This window comes from Chelonia mydas, chromosome 15, assembly GCF_015237465.2.
Source record: "Chelonia mydas isolate rCheMyd1 chromosome 15, rCheMyd1.pri.v2, whole genome shotgun sequence".
In the NCBI taxonomy this organism is placed as follows: Eukaryota; Metazoa; Chordata; order Testudines; family Cheloniidae; genus Chelonia; species Chelonia mydas.
The window spans coordinates 1,060,380-1,074,830 of NC_057856.1; the positions used below are offsets into that span (position 1 = coordinate 1,060,380).

The following is a 14,451-nucleotide window of genomic DNA, read 5'->3' on the forward strand; positions in this document are numbered from 1 at the left end:
GGATTGCAGCTGCCTAGTGTACCTTCTGGAGCAGCTGGGCAACAGCTACAACTCCCTGGGCTACTTCCCAGTGGCCTCCTCCCAACACCTTCTTCATCCTCACCACAGGACCTTCCTCCTGGTGTCTGATAACACTTGTACTCCTCAGTCCTCCAGCAGCACGTCCTCTCACTCCCAGCTCCTCACACACCTCTCCCTAACTGAAGGGAGGTCCTTTTTAAACCCAGGTGCCCTGATTAGCCAGCCTGTCCTAATTGTTTCTAGCAGCTTCTTCTTAATTGGCTCCAGGTGTCCTAATTTGCCTGCCTGCCTTAACTGGTTCCAGCAAATTCCTGCTTGTTTCAAAAAACTGCCCCATCACCTTACCCAGGGAAAAGAGATCTACTTAATCTGGGACTAATATATCTGCCTTCGACCAGTCTTCTGTAGCCATCTGGCCTGACCCTGTCACAAATAAATATATAAAATATCTTTTGTCTGGCAAAAAACATTTCCCTGGAACATAACCCCCCTATTTACATTAATTTTCTGGGGAAATTGGATTTGCTTAACATCGTTTCGCTTAAAGTAGCATTTTTCAGAAACATACTACAACGTTAAGCAAGGAGTTATTGTATGTATTACTGGTTAGGTTTGTTCTCTGATTGCCCATATTGAGTATAATCAGGTCATGAGTACTGGTCCCTAAGCAACCACCAATCATAATGAAGTGTAAATGAGTTAGTTTCTTGGGCGACGGGTATAATAGGCCAGGGGAGGCTCAGCGTCCCCGGTGCTGCCGCCACTGCTGGACCACTGGTATCAGGGTTTGGGGGGAAAGTTTTTAATTTATTATGACCCACACAGGTTCCAGGGCACGGAGGAGGCCACTCCGGAACCTGCATGAGGAATAGCAAAAGCTTCTTCCGGAGAAGAGAAACTTTGCTGCACACTTTTCTCCAGGTGGCTTGGGGTAGGGGAGGGGAGGGGAGGAGAGGAGAGGAGAGGAGAGGAGAGGAGAGGAAAGGAAAGGGGCGGCGTGGCTGCAGCTGGCCCGGGACTCCAAGCAGGGCAGCTCGGGACTTCAGCCAGGTGTCTTGGGGCTTCGGACGGCTCCTGGCTTCTCCGGCTTGGGACTTCTCTGGCCAGATGTGTATGTCTCTCTCGGGTAGGGTAACCAGACAGCAAGTGTGAAAAATCGGGACGGGGGTAGGGGGTAATAGGCGCCTATAGAAGAAAAAGCCCCAAATATCAGGATTGTCCCTATAAAACAGGGACATTTGGTCACCGTAGTCTCGGTCTCAGGCTGGAGGTGGGGGGAAGGGTTGGCAGCAGGGACGGAGCCGGGGCTAGTCTCCCTGAAGGGGGGCTCCACCCGCCACCCATGGTTACTTTGTGTTGGGCACAGTACCTTTTGTATTAGAAAATTACCATCATCATAGGTGATCCCTTGATTCAAGGATGATCTCTATCACAGCTTTACAGATGGTTCCTGAGATGACTCAAGAGTCTGATCCTGGAACCACATATCCGCCCGCAGAAGGTACAAACATTTCCTGGTGGGTCAGCTGCCTGCTTGAGAAAGTTTTTTCTTTTTTCTTCCTTCTCTCTCTCTTTTCAGCTTTGAGTGCAATGCGCTTCTCCTCGAAGCAGTCCATTGCCTTATGGAGGATGTGGTGCCATTGAGGTCGGTCGGTGGCTTGTGATGTCCACATCAATTTTCTTGAGATACGCTTTCAGTGTGTCTTTGTAGCGTTTCCTCTGACCACCTCGGGATCTCTGACCATGGGTGAGCTGAGAGTAAAGGACTTGTTTTGAGAGGCGAGAGTCTGCCATCCACATACAATGTCCAGCCAGCGTAATTGGTGCATGAGGATCATGGCTTTCAATGCTGATGACATTGGCTTCAGTGAGGGTGCTGGCGTTAGTGCAGAGATCTTCCCACTTGATGCGATGGATCTTCTGGAGGCATCGTTGGTGTACCTCTCCATATTCTTGAGGTGCTGTCGACAGGTCACCCCAGGTTTCGCATCCATAAAGGAGTGTTGGAATAAGATTGTCTTATAGACCTGGATCTTGGTGTCCTGCCATAGGTTCTGTCCATGAAAACACACTGGAGCAATTTCCGAAAGGAAGCACTTGCGCAATGGATTCTGCGCTGGATCTAACTTGTTGATTTTTGTATTTTGAGTAAGTTGGCTACCAAGGTACAGAAGTGTTCGACTGTCTCCAAAGTCTGTCCCTCGATGGTGATTTGTTGTGGGTCACGTGCAAGGCCTGAGGCAGGCTGATGGAGCATTTAGTTTTCCTCAATATTGAGTGAGAGTCCTAGGCTTCGGTAAGCTTGTGCAAATAAATCAAATGTGGGAGTCTAACGTTTTTGTCAAATCAGCGAAGGCCATGATTTTGCTCCTGAGACTTTTCCTGGATTTGGTGGGCAATGAAAATCATGTCAGTTGTCCTGCGGGATGGTCTAAAACCACACTGAGATTCCAGCAATTATTTCCTCGGCAAGGGGAAGTAATTGGTTTAGGAGGATTTCCCTGCTGTAGATAGCGAGGCATTGCCTCAATTATTTCCACACTCCGATTTATCTTCTTTCTATAATTCTTCTTTGAATGACCTCTGCATATTCCCACTTGTAGGTGCCTGCCGTGCGAGCTTCCAGAACCATCTGCAGGTCCAGCCAAAGCCTATGTTGGATGGGCATCTTGATGGTCCCTATTGTATTCTTCTAAGGGGTTATGCGCCCGGAGCTGGAGCTTTTCAAAGTAGTATTGCTTGTCGGTCCGCACATGCACCCTTGTACCGCCTCGTGGTTTTGCCAGAGGCAATGAAGGGCAGGGCGGCACTGCATGGTCCAAGACAGAGCTTCTGCTTGCCTCTTGTCCTTGGTGACGCATTTTCCAAACTTTTTAGGAAGACTGTTTTTACTCTTGATCATAGTTAGGGTTTTATTGTTTTTGCAATAATTTTCTAGGTCCTGGAAGTTTTATAGGATTAAGAACTTGGGACACTGCTTTGGCAGTTTTCCCGCCAAGTAATCGCCTCCACCTCTCTTCCAGCACCCGCGTCTGGGTACTGGATTATGCCAAAGATGTTGAGATTCAAAGTCTGTACTTCCTGCTCTCACTCGTTTTCCATCAGTGATGAGCACCAATGCTGTTTGAACTGTTTGGGGGAAAGCCCACACAGGGTCTAGGTGCAGTATTTGCCTCTCCTTCCTTGCGCATGGGTTCGCAATTGGATCCTGGCCAGGGAACCCCCTCTGCACATTGACTTGAACAATCTAAGAGAACTCCCCCTACTGCGGAGCTTTGGTCCGGCTCCTTTGGTACCAGTGCTGTGGACCCCACGCTAGGGCCTATCCATGAGCCATGGAAGCATGCACATAAGCATGGCAGTAAGTCTCCAAATCCAAGAAGGATGCTGTACCCTCTACGAGTTCTGGCCACAGACGAGTGACACGTTCCAAGGCTCACAAGAATGACAAGAAGTCACACTGTTCACCATATGCTCCAGTCCTGGACCTGTGTATCACTCCTGCTTCTGCTCCACCTGTATCCTGTGAATCATGGGGTCCTGAGACAGATCCCGTTACTGTTCCACAGCTACAACAACTAACAAGTAATGAACTATTTACAACTAAAAACAATGAAGACTGAAGTGGACACTGCCAAAATCTCTTGGCAATGCAAAAGTGACCATTGTTCCAGCTAGCTGTCACTGGCGGTAAAAAGGAACTGAGGAGGTGGGGGGTTGGCAGGACCCTATACTGGGTGCCATGAAGGCGCAACTCCGGGGTGCGCCCAGGCCGACCCTATGGATGCTGCTAAGGGAAAAATCTTCTGGGTGACGTGCATGTGGCGCGCACACACCTGATTGGAATGGACATAGAATCACAGAATATGAACAACACATCTCTAAGAACAACAGTTACGAGAAGGGCGAGTAACTGTTTTTTTCCAGGGAAACTCAGAAGTGCTCCTGGACCTCACAAACTGTTTGCCCTGAAAAAAGAGTGAGGTTTCCATGTGTTGTTTGGAGGGCCCCACCTTCTGCATTAGGTCTACCACCTGCTGGCCATACCCCTTTAATGCATGCTGTCGATGGCTCCATCAGCACCACCAGTTGTGCAGGACTCCAGTTCCTCTGAGTCAGAGGATTTGGATGTTCGACATGGTCTGCAGCTTCCAATCCAGATATATGACTACCAGAGGGTTGTGGCAGCACCGTGGCAGTTCCCTCCTTTTACTGCAGCCAAGGAGCCACTGGTATCTGGCTCCTTGCAAGCAGACGGACTCCAAGCTGCAGAGCCTAAAGGACTCCAGATCTACCTTGAAGTCCTTAGGGTATTTATACACTGGCACCACAGGAAAACATTGTAAGCCTCAACCAGCCTCTCAATTCCTTGTCACCTGTCTGGCAGCACTCTCACAGGGAGAGGAGTAGGGGCTTTAGGAGAATACTTCCTCCCCAGTCTTCGTCCGCGTCTGTGCCTGCTCCCCCAGATGCTCTGGTGGGTCCAAGATGGGACGCTCAGGGCTGACATACGAGGACAGAACTTGGATCCAGCCTCCCTAGTATTTGCAGAACGCTTATTTCCATTTCTATCAGGGGTGGGCCCCGTATTACAACGGACAATTGGATGCTGAGCAAGATAGCGGTGTGATATACCCTTCAATGCATTTCCCCACCTCCCCTTCCCTCTTCAGTGATCCTTCTCATGAGCAGCTTCTAGCCAAAGAGATGCTCCTAAGGGTGGGAGCTGTGGAAGAGGTTCCACCGGTGTTAAGGGGCTGAGGCGTTCTGCTCCAGATATTTCCTAATCCCAAAAGCCAACAGTGGTCTCAGACTGATTCTGGATCTGAGAAATCTCAACAGATACACTAAGAAGCTAAAGTTCCGCATGGTCTCCTTGGCTTCCATCATCCCCTGCCTGGGTCCAAGGGACTGGTAACACCGCCTTCAATTTGAAGGACGCTTACTTCCATATCTCGATTATTCAGGGACACAGAAGGTTCCTTAGGTTCATTGTGAACCATGTGCACTACAGTATGCAGTTCTCCCATTCGCCTGTCAGCAGCCCCTCGAGTGTTCACAAAGTGCATGTTGATCGTTGCAGCCTTCCTGATGAGACAAGCAATTCAAGTCTACCTTGACGACAGGCAACTCAGAGATCGGACCAAGGTCCAAGTGGAGTCTGATATAAAGTTAATCCAGTCAACGTTCCAGGACTTAGGTCGGCTGATAAAATGTGCCGAAGTCTACCCTTCTCCCCAGTTCAAATGATAGAGTTTATCGGGGAAATCCTCGACTCTGTCCAAGCCAGAGCCTTCCTCCCAGAAGCAATAGTGGTTCCAAGCAATAGTGATGCTTATAGAGAGCCTCAGAGATCACCCCATCACAACAGCGAGGAACTGCTTGAAGCTCCTGGACCACATGGCCTCATGCATCTGTGTGGTGCAGTACGCAAGACTTGGACTACGACCTTTCCAGGTGTGGCTGGCATCTGTGTACTCACCAAACCAACACCATTTGGACACAGTTATCACAGTTCCGCCATCGATGATTTCCTCCCTCAACTGGCAGCTAGACCCATTGGCGATGCACATGGGAGTCCCATTTTCATGGCCCCAACCATTAGTGTCTCTCGTTACTGACTCTTCAGCGATGGGCTGGTGTGCTCACTTGGGTTCCCGTCAGAACTCATGGCTCTGGAAGAGCTCTCGCTGCACATCAAAGTCAGGGGTTTCAGGGTGGTTCGCTTGGCTTGCCAGGCATTCCAGCCCCATGTGGCGGGCAAGAACATGTCAGCTCTTACAGACAGCACAATGACTATGTTTTATATCAATAGGGAGGGAGAAGTGCACTCCTCTCACCTGTGCCAGGAAGCACTTTGCTTGGGGACTTTTGCATAGCCCACTCGATCCACCTCGAGGCCTCAAATCTGCTGGTTTCGCAAATGAGCTAGCCGATCACCTTATGAGATCCTTCTCCAACCACCACAAGTTGGTCCATTCATCCAGGTATCGTGAAACCATTTTCCAGAGGTGGGGGACCTCCCCAGATAGATCAGTTTGCAACAAAGCACAACAGGAAGTGTTTCCAGTTCAGCTCCCTCCTGGGTCACAACCCCAGATCTGTTGCGGACACCTTCCTCCTCCCTTGGATGGGACATCTCTTCTACATGTTTCCTCCCATTCCTCTTATACACAAGGTCTTGCTGAGGATCAGAAGGGACAGAACGTGAGTCATCCTGATAGCCCCTGCCTGGCCCCGCCATTGGTTGGCCACTTTCCTAGACCTCATTGGTGGAGTTGTCAATTCTTCTACCTCTGTGTCCTACACCTGATCTCTCAGGACCACATCTGCCTGCATCGCCTGAACCTCGAGTCCCTTCATCTGACAGCGTGGAAGCTCCATGGCTGAACCCCGCAGAACTACCATGCTTGGGGCAGGTCCGCGAGGTCCTACTAGAGAGCAGGAAGCGTCCACTAGAGCGACTTATCTGGCAAAAGTGTAAGAGATTCTCGCTCTGGTCTATGCAGAAGGGTCTCTCACCTACACAATTATTAACACCATTCATTCTGGACTACTTACTACACCTGAAGCAACGAGGTCTAACTGAGTCATCTGTTAGGGTCCATTGGCTGCAATCTCAGCTTTTCACCCGTGGGTGAATGGCCATTCCGTGTTTTTCCAGACAACATCTGTGATTGGTTTTTAAGGGCCTTGAGAGATTGTAACTTTCAGTATGCAAACCAATCCATCCCTGGGATCTCAAAACTGACAGGACCCCCATCTGAGCCACTGGCAACATGCTCTCTGCTCTAGCTGTCCTGGAAGGTGACCTTCCTAGTGTCCTTACTTCTGCCAGAATAGTCTTGGAGATCCGGGCCCTCACTTCAGAACCACCATACATGTATTCTCAAGTACAAGGTCCAATTTTGTCCTCATCCAGCTTTCCTTCCAAGATGGTTTTCAGAGTTCTATAGTAACTAGGGTATCTTCCTGCTGGTTTTTTGTCCGAAACCACATACCAACAGGGAAGAGCACAGGCTCCACTTGCTAGATGTCAGATATGCACTGGCCTTCTACATAGAAAGGACTAAGCCATTTCAGAAAACTACTCAGCTATTCGTAGCTGTTGCAGAGGGGATAAAAGGTCTTCCCATCTGAGCCCAGAGAATTTAATCATGGATCGCATCCTGCATCTGTACATGCTATGACTAGGCAAAGGTTCGTGCCCCACCAGCCCTAACAGCATATTCCACAAGGGCCCAAGCATCTCTGGCAGCATTTGTAGCACAAGTTCCTGTCCAGGACATTTGTAGAGTGGCAATATGGTCATAAGTTCACACTTTCGCATCTCATTACGCCATCACCCACAGACTAGAGACGATGCTGGATTTGGCTGAGCACTGTTGCAGTCAGCATGTCAATAACTCTGAACCTTACCGATGAATGATACCATTCTTCAACCAGCACGACGCACCATGTGGCATGCCCCGGCCACATTTGCCCTCAAACTTGAAGGGGACTGAGGAAAGGTACCGTGTCTCCATCAAAGGTCTGATTTTTTATTTTCACACCATCCACCTAACTCCCTGTGATCCAAGCAGCCACACCCATGCTCCACCCTGACAGACAGGGAGGGCAAGAGGCTGGACCTTATGGGTCAAAAGGTCTTCTCAGCTGGACTGCAGTTCTGGATCTCTAACTAAATGGACTTTATCAACTATGGATGGTGGGGTTTGCAGATTAATTACCTCAGCAGGATCATTTATAACAGTGACAACAGTGCCATAAATGCGTGGGATGGCTGCAGATACCACAGGCTCAGATCCGTTCAGCAACCCTGCACCCAGCTCAAAACCACTCTTTCCTCAGTCCTCATCATCAGGCTCAGTTTCCCCATAGACTCAAAATCCTTCTGTCCCCCACCTCCAGCTCATCTTCCACAGTGTATCCCCTTCTTCCACGTCTCAGAACCTCTTCATACCAGTTGGGGGTCCTGGAGAAGCAGAATCTGAGACAGTAGAAAGAGATCATATTTGCTGGCAAGAGAGGACTGTATATTCTTGTCTTTGAGAAGCTAACTTGAGTTAGCCCCTCAGGTGCCTAGTCTCCCCAGTCTGAGCCTGCCGTGTCAGTGCCTGTAGCCCGTATGCACTACCCTAGGACTCAAGTGAAGTTGAAGCAGCTAAAGTTGCATCAAGAGTTCCACAGTGGTGGTAGATGGTACTGCACCCTGCAGAGCACAAAATCACTATAAACCAGGGGTCAGCAACTTTTCGGAAGTGGTGTGCCGAGTCTTCATTTATTCACTCTAATTTAAGGTTTTGCGTGCCAGTAATACATTTTAACATTTTTAGAAGGTCTCTTTCTATAAGTCTATAATATATAACTAAACTATTGTTGTATGTAAAGTAAATAAGGTTTTTAAAATGTTTAAGAAGCTTCATTTAAAATTAAATTAAAATGCAGAGCCCCCCCGGACCGGTGGCCAGGACCCGGGCAGTGTGAGTGCTGCCTTCGGCACGCGTGCCATAGGTTGCCTACCCTGCCATAGACACAACAGTTGCTTTTTAAAAAAAATCTGTCTTTAAACCTGTCAGTGTCTCTTTAAAAAAAATTAATTCAGAGTCTGATTAATATGGGATATATGGACCCTTGCTCATGCAGGAATCCCATTGATATTAATGGGACTATTTAGGTGCAACAGAGGTAGTAGGTCTGGGTTTTCCTTTCTCCTTGGGCATTTTTGCATACTGGAATGTCTTGCTTTTGAAATACATGCATCCACTGCTGTTTTGTGGTCGTCCCCCCCAGTAAATATTCTGTAGAATATACAGAGTGCAGTTAGTGATATTGCAATGTCATTGTGTTTGTGGGCTAGTAAATTCAGTATGGCTTTCTTCATCAACCACAGTGCTGAAACTTCCATATATAAATGTAAGTGCCGATGAGCTTCAGCACTGTTAAACGCTGAACATATTTTAATGTATATTACTTCTATCCTTTTGTGTCACGTGAGTAGGAAAATCCATAATATATTTGTATAAAAAAATAAACAGATGGGAAGAGTCTGCATCTACAAATGACTGAGGAATGTTCTCAGGGTAGCCTGGAAAGCCATATGTTTAATTTAAATTATACAAACAGATTAGTCTAATTGTTACATTCAAACTATTATTCTCCTGGTGGTCTGTTCACTGGTGATTATTGAGAATGCATTAATGTAGCCAGGCGTATTTCATAATGGTGTGTGCTTGTAAAGCAAGTTAGTTTGTATTGACTTTATCTGTTCATTGTTGTATAATTGCGGTTTTCTTCTAGCTATTCTTTCTCTTTAAAGTTAACTTGCATTTAAAATAATTTATTTGCCACCAGAAGATAAAATGAATTTGTCCTCACATTTACACTTTGCTATTTTGTTTTCCAGCTTTTATTATTACGGAAAGAAGATCCTCAAAGTGTTGCGAGCAAAGACGAGGATTTCTCCTCCTATCCTGGGCCTGTCATGGTAAGCACATGGGTTTTGTCAGGACTGACCAAAACAAAGCAGACTGCCGCACAAGAAGGATAAGAGTTGGTACTGTGTGATAATAAGAGATACTGTTCTCAGTACCTCACAGACTTGTCACTCCAGGCTTCTGGTTGAATTGAAAGGATGGTTTTCGTTGCCTTTTTATTTATCTTTGAGCAATTTGTATTTTAATTTTCTGATGATAGTCATCATTATTCCATGTGTACCATCTGCCAGTAGTCTGGCGTATAAACTAAGGCAGTATTCTTCCATCCAAATTCAGATTAATTAGCCATGTACTGTTCATGGCATTTAAGTCAGATTTATTGCAAGGCTGTTTGAAATTAATTTGCTAGTGCATTTTACTGATATACTGTGTAGAGCGAGGCTGTTTAAATTGTGCAGGAAAGATGCAGATTTGTGTAGTATAAGGACTGAGTTCATTTCTGTAAGGCGGGCATGGTTCTCTCCCCGCCTGTCAGGGAGAGAGACCACGCCGCCTTGCTGCAATGCTCCTAGAGCAACTCCATTCAGGGGGAATTAGCCAGCAGTTAATAGGCCCTAGCCTTCAGTCCAGACTGGGTATCAGTTGGGTCTGTTAGCTCCAGCACTCAGCCTGAGCGGGGCAGCACACATTTAATGGGTCTGGCCTGCAGTCGGGCCGGGTGGCAGCAAGTCTATGGCCCAGAGCCCTCACTCAGGGTGGGGCAGCAGTCAGGTAAGGGGGCTTTGGCCTGCTGTCAGGCAGAGCAGCCCAACACAAAAAAACAGTCTCAGAGGAGTTCAGCTCTTTGATGGGAGAGCCAGCTAAACCATCTGGGGTCCTAGCTCAGGTGGGGCGTCAGACTAGTGCAGGCCTCCTGGCCTAAAGGTGGGGAGGCTGCCACCCCTGACGGTCAGGTGGTAGGGGGATGCAGGCCCTCCTACTCCACTGCGTCCCAGCCCAGGGCCCTAACGGTAGCAGAGTGGGCCACCATTGGGTCAGCGGGGAAATCCGGCCGCAACTTACTGGCTGGCTTGCAGTCAGTAACACAGCCAAACCCTATTTGGCTTCCCTGGGCTCCTTCCTACACTCCCACTTTGGGGGTACCTGGGTTCCAGTGTTGTCATTGATCTCTCTGGGGTAAACAGCGAGTGGCAGCCCAACAGCTCCCTGGAATCTGGCAGCTCCGGCAGTCTCTGACACTGTAGCAGCCTCCATCAGGTCCGAGCTCCAAGGGTTGGGGTTGGGGTGGGGCGTGGGAGAGACGTCCTGCTCCTCTGGCAGCTCTGCCCCAACTGAGCTAGAGGGCCGGTCTTTACATTTCCAGTTCCTGTCCTGCGCCTCTGCTTCCGGTGGGTGGCCGCTGATACCTTGTTTCTGCCCACCAGAGGGCAGTCATGGTTCTCTCCCCACCCGTCAGGAAGGGAGACCTCGCCCCCCTCGCTACAATTTCCTAAATATTGCATTTAAAATTGAAAAGGAAATACTTTGCTTCATGGTTTTGTGTTTAACAAAGGAAAGAGGTCCCAAACCTGTGTTTTACATTGTAAAGTTGTGGGCCACTAGTAATGTAAAATTGCAACTATTATGTCACTTCTGTGGGTCACTAGTAGCTGAATTCTCATAATAGTTCATAGTGCCTAAACCTTTCATTGGTCACTGGGAACTCTTCATGCCTTTTGTCAATGGAGAGGTCTGCTGTGAATGGGTAGCAGTGTTGAAATTAACTGTAGAGTTTTGTTTCTAGGATGAAGAGACTCAGCACAGCCTTGAATGCATCCAGGCTAATCAGATCTTTCCCAGGAAGCAGCTGATACGAGAGGATGAGAATCTTCAGGTAGTCACTGGATCACTCTTTGCTTTTACTGCACTGGAAGGTGTGCAGATCTGTTATTGCTCAGTCTAATCAAGATCACACAGTACAACAGCTGAGCTATTTGAGTTGGCCTCTGGCATAGAAGTTTCATCCAAAGTTCCACACAGTGATAGGGAAGATAATAGTTTAAGAAAATATAAATTTTCTTTTGAAGCATATCACTGTGCCAGACAGAGAGACCGTGCATTGTGTTGTCCAAAGGGTTTCCTTAGAGTTTCTGAAAATTATAGCCAATGCTCATTAAGCTTACTCAGGGACTTTTCAATCACTTAGAAATTTTAATTTCTCCTCTTACACCCAAATCTAGTAACGGATTTATTTTTTAATAGGAACTGTTTATGTGAAATGTTGGAATTATTTGTTTATCCATTTTTGTTATTGGTAAGACAAAAAGTCTTACAATGCATAAAGTGTTTATTTTCAATTTCTAATAACTCCAAATGTTGTAAGGAGTTTTCATCACCTGGCTTTTAAACTGATTTAGTTAAACTGGTGGCAAGCCCCATTTAGACACACTTATTTCGGTTTAAGAGTGATTTATTTCAGTTAACTTAAACCTATTCCTAATATCTTTAAACTGATACAGACCAGGTTTGTGTCAGTTTAAAAGTGTTCACACAGCCTTTTGCCCTGGCTTAACTAAATAGATTTTAAATTCATAGATTCACAGATTCCAAGGCCAGAAGGGACCATTGTGATCATCTAGTCTGACCTAGAATCATAGAATCATAGAATATCAGGGTTGGAAGGGACCCCAGAAGGTCATCTAGTCCAACCCCCTGCTCAAAGCAGGACCAAGTCCCAGTTAAATCATCCCAGCCAGGGCTTTGTCAAGCCTGACCTTAAAAAACCTCTAAGGAAGGAGATTCTACCACCTCCCTAGGTAACGCATTCCAGTGTTTCACCACCCTCTTAGTGAAAAAGTTTTTCCTAATATCCAATCTAAACCTCCCCCATTGCAACTTGAGACCATTACTCCTCGTTCTGTCATCTGCTACCATTGAGAACAGTCTAGAGCCATCCTCTTTGGAACCCCTTTCAGGTAGTTGAAAGCAGCTATCAAATCCCCCCTCATTCTTCTCTTCCGCAGACTAAACAATCCCAGCTCCCTCAGCCTCTCCTCATAAGTCATGTGCTCTAGACCCCTAATCATTTTTGTTGCCCTTTGCTGGACTCTTTCCAATTTATCCACATCCTTCTTGTAGTGTGGGGCCCAAAACTGGACACAGTACTCCAGATGAGGCCTCACCAGTGTCGAATAGAGGGGAACGATCACGTCCCTCGATCTGCTCGCTATGCCCCTACTTATACATCCCAAAAATGCCATTGGCCTTCTTGGCAACAAGGGCACACTGCTGACTCATATCCAGCTTCTCGTCCACTGTCACCCCTAGGTCCTTTTCCGCAGAACTGCTGCCTAGCCATTCGGTCCCTAGTCTGTAGCGGTGCATTGGATTCTTCCATCCTAAGTGCAGGACCCTGCACTTATCCTTATTGAACCTCATCAGATTTCTTTTGGCCCAATCCTCCAATTTGTCTAGGTCCTTCTGTATCCTATCCCTCCCCTCCAGCGTATCTACCACTCCTCCCAGTTTAGTATCATCCGCAAATTTGCTCAGAGTGCAATCCACACCATCCTCCAGATCATTTATGAAGATATTGAACAAAACGGGCCCCAGGACCGACCCCTGGGGCACTCCACTTGACACTGGCTGCCAACTAGACATGGAGCCATTGATCACTACCCGTTGTGCCCGACAATCTAGCCAGCTTTCTACCCACCTTATAGTGCATTCATCCAGCCCATACGTCCTTAACTTGCTGACAAGAATGCTGTGGGAGACCGTGTCAAAAGCTTTGCTAAAGTCAAGAAACAATACATCCACTGCTTTCCCTTCATCCACAGAACCAGTAATCTCATCATAAAAGGCGATTAGATTAGTCAGGCATGACCTTCCCTTGGTGAATCCATGCTGACTGTTCCTGATCACTTTCCTCTCCTCTAAGTGCTTCAGGATTGATTCTTTGAGGACCTGCTCCATGATTTTTCCAGGGACTGAGGTGAGGCTGACTGGCCTGTAGTTCCCAGGATCCTCCTTCTTCCCTTTTTTAAAGATGGGCACTACATTAGCCTTTTTCCAGTCATCCGGGACTTCCCCCGTTCGCCACGAGTTTTCAAAGATAATGGCCAAGGGCTCTGCAATCACAGCCGCCAATTCCTTCAGCACTCTCGGATGCAATTCGTCCGGCCCCATGGACTTGTGCACGTCCAGCTTTTCTAAATAGTCCCTAACCACCTCTATCTCTACAGAGGGCTGGCCATCTCTTCCCCATTTTGTGATGCCCAGCACAGCAGTCTGGGAGCTGACCTTGTTAGTGAAAACAGAGGCAAAAAAAGCATTGAGTACATTAGCTTTTTCCACATCCTCTGTCACTAGGTTGCCTCCCTCATTCAGTAAGGGGCCCACACTTTCCTTGGCTTTCTTCTTGTTGCCAACATACCTGAAGAAACCCTTCTTGTTACTCTTGACATCTCTTGCTAGCTGCAGCTCCAGGTGCGATTTGGCCCTCCTGATATCTTTCCTACATGCCCGAGCAATATTTTTATACTCTTCCCTGGTCATATGTCCAACCTTCCACTCCTTGTAAGCTTCTTTTTTATGTTTAAGATCCGCTAGGATTTCACCATTAAGCCAAGCTGGTCGCCTGCCATATTTACTATTCTTTCGACTCATCGGGATGGTTTGTCCCTGTAACCTCAACAGGGATTCCTTGAAATACAGCCAGCTCTCCTGGACTCCCTTCCCCTTCATGTTAGTCCCCCAGGGGATCCTACCCATCCGTTCCCTGAGGGAGTCGAAGTCTGCTTTCCTGAAGTCCAGGGTCCGTATCCTGCTGCTTACCTTTCTTCCCTGCGTCAGGATCCTGAACTCAACCAACTCATGGTCACTGCCTCCCAGATTCCCATCCACTTTTGCTTCCCCCACTAATTCTACCTGGTTTGTGAGCAGCAGGTCAAGAAAAGCGCCCCCCCTAGTTGGCTCCCCTAGCACTTGCACCAGGAAATTGTCCCCTACGCTT

At 47.6% G+C, this 14,451-nt stretch overlaps 1 protein-coding gene across 9 annotated transcripts in view; it reads left to right on the forward strand.

Annotated features, from left to right (window-relative positions):
* MTMR3 (myotubularin related protein 3) overlaps positions 1 to 14,451 on the forward strand; it is a 254,003-nt gene that overhangs the window by 108,243 nt on the left and 131,309 nt on the right. For all 9 annotated transcript variants that reach the window (XM_043529930.1, XM_043529931.1, XM_043529925.1 and 6 more), the window contains 2 exons: positions 9,428 to 9,508; positions 11,242 to 11,331. In XM_043529930.1, the coding sequence (XP_043385865.1) occupies positions 9,428 to 9,508; positions 11,242 to 11,331 (171 nt within the window). The remainder of the gene's footprint in view (positions 1 to 9,427; positions 9,509 to 11,241; positions 11,332 to 14,451) is intronic.